The 14,662-nt window shown below is 37.1% G+C and overlaps 2 protein-coding genes across 2 annotated transcripts; both read left to right on the top strand.

Moving 5' to 3' along the window:
• The first annotated feature begins 1,269 nt into the window (after positions 1–1,269).
• LOC126790629 (uncharacterized) lies at positions 1,270–5,110 on the top strand. Its single transcript, XM_050516950.1, has 7 exons — positions 1,270–1,581; positions 1,771–1,901; positions 2,143–2,192; positions 2,284–2,927; positions 3,823–3,903; positions 4,285–4,347; positions 4,673–5,110. Exons 1-7 carry the CDS (start codon positions 1,531–1,533, stop codon positions 4,742–4,744), a joined length of 1,092 nt encoding a protein of 363 aa, XP_050372907.1. The 5' UTR covers positions 1,270–1,530; the 3' UTR covers positions 4,745–5,110.
• A 2,585-nt stretch (positions 5,111–7,695) lies between these two features.
• Positions 7,696–8,655, top strand: LOC126791397 (zinc finger protein 5). The gene has a single exon (XM_050517846.1). The coding sequence runs from the start codon at positions 7,762–7,764 to the stop codon at positions 8,506–8,508; it is 747 nt and encodes a 248-aa protein (XP_050373803.1). The 5' UTR covers positions 7,696–7,761; the 3' UTR covers positions 8,509–8,655.
• Positions 8,656–14,662: the final 6,007 nt, after the last annotated feature.

Here is a 14,662-nt window from a genome sequence, read left to right as displayed (position 1 = left end):
CAGATCCATCATATCGATTATGCAGTTGCCCGTTCTGTTCACGGACGATATATATAATTAGTCAATTAGGGTTAATTTGGTGTAGTTTTGGTATTCCTAATTTTCTCTGACCTTAGTTGATTATCAGATCATATGTTATCATTACCAGAAAACACTCGTCTGCTTTGTCTTGTTGATCGGTGAAGATCAAAAGCCTACTGGTAGCTCGACCTGCAGGCAAATCAAGAAATGAATCAGCTGGTATGGACCTGTGTCAGTTAGTGGTCATCGTTGCCTGACTGAGAACATGGAGGTTCACACGTACACTATACGTATTGCGTGTGTTTGTTGACTTTGATCTGAGAAATTTTCATACGATTTAGTTTACAAATTTACCAATCTCCAAGCCTCAAAACCAACCAATTAATGTTATCATTTCAGACACTATGTCACATCATAGAGCAATGTTCACAAGCTGCTGATCGATCAAGACAATTATGTCTAGTCACATTTAGAGATATCCACATAACTACATTTGAGTACCCTTAATTCTTTTGTGTACCCGTCACACCACGTGACACTGTCATGTGGTGTACCTAATTATTCATATTAAGCAATGATATAATTAACATGCACGCGGTAAAAATTGTAAAAGTTTAATTACATATAATAACTAATGAAAAACAATCACAGTAAAAATAAGCCGATTCATGTATTGAAAAGTGTTTCTCCAATTTGATAATTTTTTATAAGTTAAAAAACATGTTACGAGGACTAATAACATTAAGGGAGTACAACACGTAGGATATGTAACGGGTATATATAATAATTTTTCAGTATGGAGAACCGGAGAACTATCGAAGGAAAAATTCTATGTCATATAGATTAATTAATGCATGACTGTATACATACAATCCTAAAGTTGGAAAATGAGTCTTCATCTTTAAAATAATACAACTTCTTTCCACTTTCAAAACTAAAATTTACAAAATTACAGTAATGTAATAATTTTAGAGTTATATTCGAACCGCACATATATATATATATATATATATATATATATATTTATTGAAATTTTGACAATACTCACTGATGCACTCTTCAATCTTTCACAAGAAAACCAAATGGTTTATCTTCCGCTATTGAGTATTGATGCTTCCAATGCTTGGGCCTATCTGCATATGCATAAAGTTGGGCTTCACGGCCTGGTTCTATTTTTTCTCCCTCCCTGTTTTTTTTTTTTACCTGTCGTTTTTAGATTAGTGTCGAACAAAACTTGTGCCCAAAAAAACCAAAGCTTCAAACTCTCTTCAGCAATCCCACGTCTGAAATCAGCCGATCAATTTCTCTCCATTTCATTTCAATTCCAAAACAAAAGCTCCCATTTTTATTGCTCTTTCTCTTCTTCGAACCCTCACGCGCTTCAATCGAGCTTCGCTTCTGGCCGGAATCGCCAATGAGATTAGGGTTTCTGCTCCGGTGATGCCTGGTTCTCTAGCCCCAACTGAAAGCCCTAATTTTTTCGACTGAACACAACCTAGGGTTTCGAATATGTCAGGGTCTTCCAGGGGCCACGTCACCATCACGCTTGGCCGTGGCCAGGTATATATATATATATATATATAGCTATATCTCTCATCGATTATATGACTCTGATTCTAAAAATTGTTACTTTGTTTGTTAAATTTCGAAACCCAATCATCATTAACGGAAAAATTGAGTCTTTTTAGGGTTGTATTGGTTTTAAGGTTTTGGTGGAGTTGTGATTAATTGGTGTGAGACATTTGACAGGTAGTGAAGAGGTCGAGTTCAGGTGCTGAGTCTCTTCCCACGGCCGGGACGAAGCGGTCGGTTAGAGATAGGTTAGGGAGTAATGCTGATAGCTCTGTGTCCAATGGAAGTTTACGCAGCAGCAACAAACGGTGTGTACTCTTGTTTGCTCATGTTTTTCGAGTTTAGAGTAGCTCTGAATGTCATCGTGTGTGCTATAGGAGATTGTAGTGTTGATTTGATTGAGGAAGGTGATCATGCTATGTTAAGTAATGCGGTTACGATATGTGACTTTTGTAGTTGAATTGTGATGTTTGGCATGATAGAATTAAACAGTAATTCTCACACAAAGCATGCTTATGAATTATGATCTTATTTTACCTTTTTCTGCAGCCAGCGAGGACATAGTGGTGTGTCAAGTTTGAACTCCAATGGGTCTGATGGTAATAAGCTTACTGTGGAGCAATTGCATTGCCACTACATTACTGTTTTACAATTTATAGGTTCTAACATCTCTGCCTTTGATTGGACAAGATGCGCGCATTGGTAAAGATGATCTCCGGTTTAAACTCATGCGAAAAAATGCATTTAGACGAGCTAGAAGTGATGATGATGATCAGAGGCATGGAGATCTTCGTGAGAAGCTGACAAAGGCAGTTCAGCGTCCTGTTCCTAGCATTGAATCACGGTCCCAGCAGCGCCTGCCTGAACCACTAGAGAATGGTTTTTTTAGTCGAGTTCCTTCTATGAGAAATGCAGATATTTTTCCTCGAGGCCCTGTTACAAGAAGTGCAGATGATTTGCCTCGAGGCCCTGCTCCAAGAAGTGCAGATGATTTGCCTCATATGGACTCGTTGAGAAATTCTTATTCTCCTTGGACACTGGACCATTTACGTCAAAGATCCCCAGAGAGAGTTCAAGTCACTTATAGGGTTCTCTCCCCTCAGAGGAATGTAGAAGACTTGCAGAGAAGGCCATTAAACAGGACATATGATGATGTCAGATCAGTTCCATATATGAAAAATGGTGTTCTAGATGCTACAAGGCCTGCAAGTACTGCACCTTTCATGTCTAATTCGGCATTGCCTCCTGGATCTGCAAGGCATATGGCACCTGTCCCGCTCCAAATGAACCAAGCTCCTCCACTGAGTAGCACTGTACAGAAACCTCCATACATTGTACGTGTCATTTACTTTTTTTTCTGTTTGCTCTTATGTTTTCTTTCCCCACTCTAGCTTAGCCACTCTAGGTTTGCTTATTGATGCCGTAGTCTTTTCTATATTTATGGTTCAATTATTTGTTTCAGATTGATTGTACTAGCTAAGCAGGCATTATCTTGAATTTAAGTAGGATATTGGGATTAAATACCAAGTGCATCTTGACTATCAAACGTCTTCTGTACAGATGTACAATCAGAAGCTTCCCTATCAGTCGTGTTGCAAGTTTGCCTGTCCAGTTGGTAAAGAAAATATCAGGACAGCAGGCTATCTTCGAAGTTCTGTAAATGGCAATTGCATGGCCGGTTTCCTGAAATAGATAGTTTGAAGGTTCAAACAGGCTGTTGATCACACTATATAAAAGTAAATAGTTTTGGTGCATCTGATCTAAGAGGTTGAGTTCCATAGTAAGTAGTTTATGGGTCGCTCGTCCAAACCTCAAAATACAAGTTGGGATTGGCTGATTTCTGGTGAAGTGGTTTAATGCACACAAGCATTGAAGGTCAAATGTTAAATGAATTGAAAATTTGTTTTTGGCTTGTGACAGATTTTTGCTTGTCCTTGGAGATACAAGGAAACAGTTTGATATAATTTTGTCTTTGCCTTGTGTTGCACTATAAGGTTGATCATAATAGTCATGTATGACGTAGTGTTGTCTCTTTACCTGATAATTATGCTGTTATAGAGATTTTAACTTGAACTGTTTCACCTTTCCTATTAAGCAATTTATATGCTAGTCATCTGCTCAAATCACCCTGTGCAAGGAGCTACTACTTGTTCACCAATATGATCTTTGTTTCCTACCTCAGTCTTATTATTTTCTTTGAATTTTACCTTTTCTGGGTGTTGTTTGTAGGGTGATGAACACCAGACAGTAGATGGCTTGCTGCAACACCTCGGGTTGGGAAAATATGCCATTATATTTAAGGCTGAGGAAGTATGTTTCTTTCTCTCTCTGTTTCTAGTATGTTATGCGTTCATCATTTGTTTTTAGGAGTTTTAGATTTTGGTTCCTATTTCATAACATTTATTAGTATACAGTATGTTATTATATGTTTGTTGGGCCTTTAAATCTCTTATGTGTTTATTACCATAATAGTTTATAGTGGGATGGTCTTATGAATATATTAAAGCTTGTCGGTAGTTAAAGGATTGAACATACATAAGCAATAAGCGATGCAGCGTATTGCTTCGTGAATAATATTTAAAACATTTGGTTTAATTAGGTTAGAAAATAATTGTAAGTGATGGCAACAGTAAGTTTCAAAATTTTCGATTCAGCTTATTATTATATAGTAACATCTATGATATATCTCAGATTGATATGACTGCATTGAAGCAGATGGGAGAAAATGACCTCAAAGAGCTGGGAATACCTATGGTATTTATGTTCTTCTTTCCTTTTCTGTTCCTGTTAGTTTGCTCACATATGGATTAGCTAAGGTGTTTACATTAATACAGTACTTGTGTGTATAACATCTATTAGTTCTGTTTGTTTCACTCCTATATTGCATTGAGATATTACAAATACAGGCGGTAGACCTCACACCTTATCAAAAAGTCTGCCTTTGTGACCATGCATTTTATCATTTGACCTGCAAATTGGCGGTGGTGAACGTAATATTGAGTTTTACTTTGGTTATTTGGTTATGGAGCAATCTCCATATAATGTGTGTTTGGTTCTTATAAGAATGATATTGTTGCAGGGACCTAGGAAAAAGCTCCTGCTTGCTCTGTTGCCTCGTTCTAAGCGGCCACTGGCCACAACAATACGTTAGGAGCTGATATGTTGGGATTATCAATTACTTCACTGTCATTGAGTGCTCTCTTGCCTTGTCCTAAGCAGTTTATCACCACGAATATACGTTATAGGCTGATATGTTGTGAGCATTAGTTAGTTTTCTATTATTGAAAGTTCCATGTTAGAAAGTCTTTTACATGAAATGATTCAGGCTTTCAGCTTTTATACTAATCAGTTGCCATAATTGAAAGTATGAAAAACTGCTTCTGTTTATACTAATTGATGGTGACAAGAAATTTTGCGATGTAGGATCTTTCATTCCCTTTTCTTTGTCTACTAGAACTGGAAATTGTTTGACTCCTGTTCATAGAATTTATATATGATCTGATGAAGACTTTGAGCATGAGACCAGTTTCCTGTCTTTCTTTTCTGCTCAATTTCAGTTGCAATGGGGGAAAATCTGTGGATTTTATGAATTCCTTTTGTACAAAAGGAATCAGATTATGATTTTTTTTATCGGTTATATTATAGTTTGTGGATGAGATTAAACCGAAATGGAATGTGATTAGGTAAGCTGCATCTCTAGGCTGGTTCTAAGAAATGAGTAACTTACAGAAGAACAAACTTTCATAGTAGGAGTCAACTGTGTACTGCTTCCTTGTTTGCCACCACGAGCGAATTAAGGAGACTTAAAAATACATGCTTAAAGAAAGTGCTTCCACTAATTGTCTTGATCAATGGAACTGAATCAGCATTTCATCGAAAAAAATCAAACTGTAACAGCTTAGTACGAAGTTTCTTAAATCATATCATATACAGTACTGATGTGCTTTCTTTTCGGCTTCAAACAAAATTCTAGTAAGAAAGTAATATGAAAATGGATTAGAATAATGTTTATGGCATGTGTTTTATTGTTCCAATTCCATTATGAACTATTCCACTCCCTTTCACCTTGAAATGACTGGGCATCAAATTGGACTAATCTTTGGTTGGTTAACTTGAGTTCTATCATTTTCACAAACAATGTCCGGTAATAGGTGGAACCGTGGAAGCATTAAGGATTTGAAATGGCAAAACTTTCTAATATTGCTATATTGGTTGAGTGTTCATGGTTTAGACTTTAGAGTACAAGCTATGTATTCACACAGATTCTTCTGTATTCCAAAGGCCTTGAATTCAAATTCAGCTGCATACGAGACACCGAAAGACAATTAACATCACAGCTACATAAAGGAACAGAAGCAGAACACTAAAGTCGTAAATTATCCACTATCCAATCTTCACAAGTCTGTATAGGATCCCCATCTTTAGGGATGACATGACTCATTTATGTACAAACACTAACACCTCAATAAGCTTTTCCAGTTCTGATCTGAACTGAACAGATAAAGTAATACTCATAATGCAGTGCTACCTCAGTCAACTTTGGCTTTCTTTGTGGATTAATAAATAATTGAGATTTGTTTGGAGATTAGTCCATAAGGGAAGCGATCAAGGAAGAGTGTATGGGAGAATAGGGTTTAATTTGGGGTGGCTCAAATGATGGTAGGGCCGTCACAAAACATTAATTAACCCATTTTAGGATAAATGAAATGGAATTAGATGAAATCAATCAATCAAGTAAACCAACCCACCACCACCTATGTAGCATTAGAAATAGCTAGCTACCATAACCCAATATCCAAGTATCTTCCTCCTCAAAGCCTCATATTATTCCATATGTTTAAGATAATGTGAAATGCTTGATGACAACATGCTTACTTGTAATTATTCCCCTACAAAACAAAGCAATTTGAAATTTTGGAATTTTAGAGAGTAGAAGTTAAAAAAGTAGTGGGAATTTGATGATCAAATCAGCATGAGAGATCTATTGGTGGAAAAAAGTCCACCCAATTTGGAGATCTAAGCTAAAGACAATGGAATAACAACACAATCTAATTAGTTCTTAAAATGTGTAACCCAAAGTTACAAAAGGTAGGTCCAACTAGAACAACTGTCCTTCCTAAATGCCTCACTATTTCATAGATTAATACCAGATGATGACTTGATTCACCTGAAAACATATGCTTTTAGGTATTTAAAAATTGGCTTGTGCCTGCTCTATGAAGATATGCCCGGATCTCATCCAACTGTCCAAGACCCTTATTAGTATATATGCTGACATCATTTGTCCACTTCCTTTTCTTAATCTATATCTTCCTTTGTTTAGCAACTACTCTCCCTTACTATATTATATTAAGTGCATCATTTCACAAACATGGTCAAGATCATAGACATATTCTAATGACCTAATCTATTAACACATTAATCAAATGGGTTTTAGGATAATCACCCAGAAGTTTCATCAAGTGCTGAATAATCACAATTGCTACAGACCCAACAATTGTTAAAATAAATTACATTATTGGTGTGTCTTGTAGTGGATGGGACTGGGCACCAATAGCTGTAAAATATAGAGTTCTATAAATTAAGCTTTGGGTAGATGACAATGCATGAAATCGAATCCACTGAATCATTTGAGTCTTTGTAAAATAATCTAATTAAGATGTGCATTTCAGTACAGTAAGTTCTTTGACTTTGTGTTTAGTTGCAGTTAATCTATACCATAGTAACTTTAATTTTTCTCAAATCCTTAAAGCATGGAATATAGGTTTTTTAAACCCCCAAGTGGTGTATATATTCTTAAGTGCTTAATTTAAAAGCTCTTTGTTTGGCTTTCATCGTTAACAATTATGAAACAGAACAAGTCTGAATGATGGAGAAAAGTTCTTGTTTCAAGTGTGTATCTAATCCTAACTATATCTACCACATTTATAAATGAGATTAGAAAAGTAATATTGCATGAGACGGCTTCTATGATCTGACTTTTCTTTCGTGTCTTTTTTATATGCCTTATACATCAATATAATAAACACCATTAATTTACTTTGAGATGCAATGCATCATTGGAAACCTTAGAGGTTACTATAAAAGGTACACAAGCCCATCTACCAAGTACAAAACCAGAGTTTCCCAGTTCCCACAATACAACATCTTATTACATAGAGACCAACAATGGAACGAACCTGGGATTCTGAAGGCTCTTGCGTCGATCATGACCACAAGAAGGTTAAGCTGTTTGGTTTTGAGCTCAATCCGTACAAGAACGTCGACGAAAGTATCAAAGCTTCTGTTGAAGTAGACGAGAGCGTAAATTCCTCAAACACATGGAAAGCATCAACTAGCAGTGAAGCCGAGCAACTTGACAACAAGAAGTTCGAGTGTCAATATTGTTTCAAGGAGTTTGCAAATTCACAAGCTCTTGGTGGACATCAAAATGCGCACAAGAAGGAGCGAATGAAGAAGAAGAGGCTTCAGCTCCAAGCAAGAAAGGCCAGTATCAACTATTACCTTCAACCTTTCCAAACTTTCAATCATCCACATGGTTCTGCTACATCAGCTTCATGGTTCTATGATCCCTCCTCGTATGTTAACAATACCAAACAGTATACACTCCATGACGAATCCCAAATCAGCTTCAACCCGTATGATCAAAATGGATCAAACGGATCGGCCCAGCTTTCTAACTGGTATGCTTTCCCTGGAGCAGCAGCTGAGTTCCCTTACCAGCAAGAACTAGATGATCATTCGTCTAAGTTCACCTTGACACGAACAGATAGATCAGGAAAAAGTAGACCTATGATCTTCAACAAGTCTTCGGCTCTACCTGCTTCTACTCAAAGCTCATGCAAACCTTTGGATCTTCAGTTAGGGATTGGCTTGCCATCGAAGATACGAAGATCATCTAGAAGTGAAGTTTAGCTCAAAATGATGTTCGAGTACTGATCGAACAATCCCATGTCTTCTCCAGTATATACTATTATAATTATTTATAATTCTCCAACTATTGTTAAAGCGAAAAAAGAAAGCAGAAGAAGAAGAAACTGAATCACATTTGTAGTTTTCATACGTACGTGCGTACACATGATCGATATGATATCTATAACAGGTGGATCAAATACAATTTAAGCTGACTTCACATATGTTACTTTCTTTGCTGACAATTGGTTGTACATGTTGTACATGGTACGTAACTACGTACGTTCGTAGTACTAATTAACTATAAGAATTACTGTATTGGCAAATAACTTCAAATATTCACACGCTTTAATAATTACTGTATATATTGACAAAATTTCCATTTGAAAAGTAGTAAATCGATCGGAAACCAATCACAATGATGGTGATTTGACTGTTGCTTCATTTGGTTTTGATAATTAATAGCTAAAAATATGTTTTATATACATTTTGCTCAACTGAACATGCTTGCCTCTTTCTATCGTAAGTTAATTTGTTCTTAATTTGGTTTTGACCCATTCCAGTAGAATCTTCAATACTCTAGAAGAGTATCTTAAATTTGGGGCATGGAATGTGGAACTTATAATACACAGCGGACACTGCATGTAATCCAATAATTAACTAACAATGGATGTGCATGTTATTGTCACACATTAAGTGTACGTGTTTGCTTAAAAAACCTAGCTTTTTGTGATATAAATCAAATGGTTTGAATTATTATTTTTCACTCGAATGAGGGAGGTGGCTTTATATCGTGACAAACGAAAGGGGTTGATTCGATGGCTTTACTAACACATTTTCTCAATTTTTAAAACATGGATTGATGGATGTGGAGTTGGTTTCAAGATTACGATATGTATATGTATGGAGATTTGTTTAGTATAATCGCAACAAAATCTCAGAATCATGCATAGTTTGCCGTTAATTGTATTTAAACGTATAGGTAGTGGTAGTCGATCGGTCCAATGATCGAACCTCGCTCACCTAATTGATATTAAATATCAAGTATGCTTAACCTAGTACTTTTATGCTTTATCAAATTAATATTACTTAAAGCAGGAGATCAGTTGACTAATTGGCTTTGCTTTCTTGATTAATCTACCTAATTGGGTTACGTACAATGAAAAGCATATATATACATATATAGAAAATCTTAGCTGCAGACATCAAGACGGTTTTTCCGTCCGGATTTCCGTCGTTTCTCCTCGATTTGACACCGGCAACGCTGTTTCTTCTCGCCGGAGTGACACTACGCTTTCTTAGATGGTGTTCCGATGAAGAAGAATGCGAAAAAGATCGAGATCAGAGTTCTTGCAATAACCTCACTCATAACTTCACCACTGATCACGAGACCTCTGATTCCGATCTCTTTCACATTCTTCTTTATCGGAGCAGTGTCTAAGAAGAAGTGGTGTCACTTCGGGGAGAAGAAACGACGGAAATCCGGATGGAAAAACCGTTCAGCCGTCCGCAGCCAAGAAGCGATATATATATATATATATATTGTATTAATTCGTGCATGCACATTGTATACGGAAACCCGCACCTGCTGGATGACTCATTTCCTTATGTTTATATCTATAAACGTACGTACGTATCTGCTTAGTATATATGTACTTATGTATAAGGAAAAGTATAGTCATAGCCTCGTGGGGGAGAAAGGATTGAGAAAGTCAAAGAGGTTTCTTATTCCTCGAATCCTAACTCATGTTGATGAATAACCGAGAATCTATATCTAATGCTGATTATAATTGAGGAATTGACCTGAAAGTTGTACTTGTAGCAATATAAATTCTACAAAATTTTCTTATCTACATGGAATTAGGTATAACGCTATTCTAGGTCGTCTCTAAAGTAATAGAGAACCTTCTGCTTAGATTCATCACGTTTTTAGTTGTATACACTTTCAGGTATAGAGTTTTGAAGGTTTCTCAATTTCCTGATATACTAGTTAGTAGTTACAGATCATGACATTCTAAAAAAGAATCGTTGCTTTGCAAAAACATAATTTCGACTCTGTACAATGTGTACAGTTTTCTTCTTGGGCCTTTATGTCGGCCTCGTATCAGTTCGTGATGCGGTCAATTGGGCCAAGAGATTCATGTGAATGACTTGGATCGATCTGATGGAACTCGATCATTGAAACCTAGTGTTCCACTGGTCAGTGGCGCTGACGATCATGTCATCTTATATGCGCAAGCATTATCAGGGTGAACTCTATGCTGAGGTATGATGAGTTTTAGCAAGCTATCAGGGTTTTCGGCTTTGAGATCGATCAGCTGGAGTTCGATCGTGATCGTACCTAATACTAATCTCGGACGACCTGTACGTATAGTAACAACTGCAGATCCTAAGACAGGCAACCCCTACACGTTCCAAGATGATGATCAATTTCCTTGAAGCTATGGTTTCCGTGGTGTAACATAGTAGTCGAATATGATCGCATTTCGTAAAAGCCTCCTTTAACAATCGAGTGGATTAGTGGCTTGCATTTTTACTCAACTTATGCTCGAGTCTAATCTTGTAATGATCGATGACTTATACAATTCAGTCAATCATATAATGGAGATGATCGAACCAGCTCGATCAGGAAGTCACTTCTCGATTCTCATGTGTTCGCTTTCAATAAATTTCTCTTAAAAGGTTGCTTGGTTTCAATATATGTGGTTGCGAAACTTCCGAAATCCTAATCAACACCTATAAATTCAATACAAAGATATATATCAACATCTGTGGTGGAGGTTGAGATCGATGGAGAAGGAGCTTTATCACATCTCTATATCTGTCTGAGTCTTGCCCGGCCCAGACAGAGAACCTTGTTCCCTCTCAAATCTTATTGATGCTGGAGATAGAACCAAAATAAATTACTAGATTATATCAAGCTAGATCTTAGTTAGGAGAAGGGTCACCGTCTGGACCCTGATTTTCTAAGAACATGCGACCTTCCTGCCAAAGCTCATAGCAGCTAGCAAGTTACAAAACAAAACAAAAGAAAAAACAAACTCAACAATGTGATTTGAGCTGTTTAAACTCGTAAGTTTTAACCCAAATCTCAAGGAATAAAGAGAAAAAACAGTAGTGAAACCCAGTAGCTCATATATCAGAGCATAATTAGAGTAATGATCTCAATGATTTGAGAAAGATGTGTATTTGATGATGAGTTTGGATTAAAATGAAGGGCTTTGTTTAATCACTATGTAAGCATTGCTTAATTAAATCGAACTCGGCAGGGAGAGCATGTGGGCATATGCAGCCATCCCTATGAGGTCTTAAACCAGCCTATTCTTGCTGTCTTCGTAACTTTTGCTTGGCTAGGGCAGTTCAAATTTGCATATTTTATATGTATGGAACATGACACTATGCACTTGCTTTGTTAGCTCTTTTGTTTTTGTTCTTTGTTTTCTTGATGTTTTGGCATCGACCAATGTCACATAGGGCAACATTAGTCTATGATCTCACTATCTGGGTTATATTTTGTACCAAATAAACAAATAATTAGGCTCGTGTTTAGTTTCATTAGGTAGTGGAGTTGGAGCAACCAACACTCCCTAGTCAACTATCTGGTGATGAGATAGCTATTCGATCATGACATATAATACGTTTTTTTTATATCAAATGACATATCGCTCATTTATCAATTGTTTTTATTCTTATCTCATACGTTATTGTTGAATAAATAAAATTCATGTATGAGTAATAAGTAACTAACACTAGCTTTAGGTCAAGTTTTTGACCTATCTTTGCATAAATTCCCCCATTTTCATTAGGGATGTTTTGTTTGAAGACTGCTCTTCACACGATCACATCCAGGGTTTAGGTATAACATCTCCGTTGGTGCGAAATAATTTCAATAATAATATGGATTGAGGTTGCCACTAGCTACATCAAATTTGTCATAACAACTAATTACCTAAATCTGAATTGGATTTTAAGAAAGAGTTATAATCGACGGTTCGATGTCTGATGGAGACGAGAAAGGAAAAAGTACCTCAAATGCAGGTTACTGCTATATAGATAGTGCAAATGGAATAGGTTGAACCTGTAATCCAGCTTGAAACCATATGGAAATAGACAGCACAGAGACTAGTTTTAGCCGGGTAGCAAGTTCTTCCAATGGATATTTTCTTCAAATAGTTGTCATTAGCTCAATAAAGTTTTAACTAAAACAAGTTAGTTTCCGGAAATTAATATGACGAAAATATGACATTAAAAGAACAAAAATTGAAAATGAAATTGATATCTCATTTTTTTTAATCAAACGTCAAATCATTTGTATTTTAGCTGGCATAACCAAGATAACACATTTGAAGACCGATAAAAAGAACAATCTCTTCTTACTCAAATAAACTAGCCATCTTGAGTAAAACTAGCTAACCCAAGGTAAAACTAGCAAATAAAGTCAAGATTCACCCATCTTTTTATGGTTATGGAACACAAAACTAACAACATACATATGATGCAGAAGACTTGAATAAATTTGAACAACCACACCATTGTACAACTGTGACGCGACTCAAATCAAGTATGCTCAGCAGAGGGAGCAAACTTCTGCTCTGCTGAAATTCCAATTGGAGAGACCTCCAACTGATGTTGAATCCCCACCTCCAGTTGAATATTCCTCTGAACCGTCGACTCAGTTTCAGTCACTTTGCCCGGTGGAGGAGGCACCCATGTCTGCACATGGTCGGTCAATAATGCCAAACCCACCATAGGCCAAAACATGTCAAAACTAACAGGCCCAAACTTGAACAAAGCCCAAGATCTAGGGCCCTTGGAATAGATATGACCCAAACCGTCGTCGACGCCTTCAGCGAGATTTTTGTCTGTAGCCACTAGATCTTGTACTGTTGGCCACCCCACGATACATACCCCTACGTATCAAAGGGCCACCAACACAATCAACCCCGTGTAGAAGAAACGACGAGGACCAGTCATCCTCACCTTCAGCTGACACAACCCCTATCTCCATATCTACGCCGCCAACATCCACCACGACCATCATCGCCCTAAAGCCCAGCGTGGGACAAGGAGAATAAAATACCAGACCATTAGACTCGCCAACAACAGATCGCCATCACCAAGGATCAGGCGCATCGCCATGGTTCTCCACCACGGAACCTACAACACAACCACCGCCAACATTAACCACAGGGAGAATTACCAAGAAAATAAGCGACCACATCGTATACATGCTAAAATGGTGTGAGACCGCCGCTGCTTAGGCCGCTAGGCTGTGAATAACTCTCGCCGAACCAGAAGGGCGTGCTGCATGGGTAGTGCTCTGAGAGGCAGAGACATCGTGAGGAGATAAAAGAATTTGATCGACCATTGCGATAATTTTAGGAAGGATTTTGTCGAAAACTTTGAAAACCTAGCGGCTAGGATAGAGAGAAAACAATAGATTATCACTCAACTGTATTGATATCTAAAATGGCCGTGAATAAGATTAAAAAAAATGTACATATAGACGACAATTGTCTTGACATTCTCGACATTCAATTATACCGTGAATAATAAAGAACTTCTAATATCAGAAACGCCCATCATGATTCAAAATTAAGATTAGTAAACAATTAATGTAGAAGTAAATCTCCCACAACGGTTCAAATGAATCTATAGTTTAAAACAATTTCAATCTCACAACTAGAGCACGATGACATGTTTCACTAAATTCATAATAAACATTAAACAACAATAGTGTCACATAATAGTAAAAACAAACAAATATCATCAACCATCACCATAATCACGAATCAAAATCACAAGGTCAAGTTTCACAATCAATAACTCAAACCCACCCCACTGATTGCGATTTCAATACTTACCTTTTCAGCATTGATTTAAGTATTTAACACCCCAAATAACAACCGCTCATTTCGATTTAAACTAAGAGCCGCCACAACTAACACCACACGCGCCGCTCACGTGTGGCCGATTTGTGGCCAAAGACATCAACGTCCCCCGTGCGCCACCACACACCCCGGCGCATTTTACCACCGGTCCCACTCGTATTCAAAATTTTCATATTAAGAAGTTAGACAAAATTAATTAAATTTAATTGACGTATTTAACTATATTAACTAAAATGACACCTAATTTCCCCCTCCAATTTCTTTGT

This window comes from Argentina anserina, chromosome 4 (assembly GCF_933775445.1).
Source record: "Argentina anserina chromosome 4, drPotAnse1.1, whole genome shotgun sequence".
Lineage (NCBI taxonomy): Eukaryota > Viridiplantae > Streptophyta > Magnoliopsida > Rosales > Rosaceae > Argentina > Argentina anserina.
The sequence above is the reverse complement of the archived record's forward strand: the minus strand, read 5'-3'. Positions and strand labels throughout refer to the sequence as shown.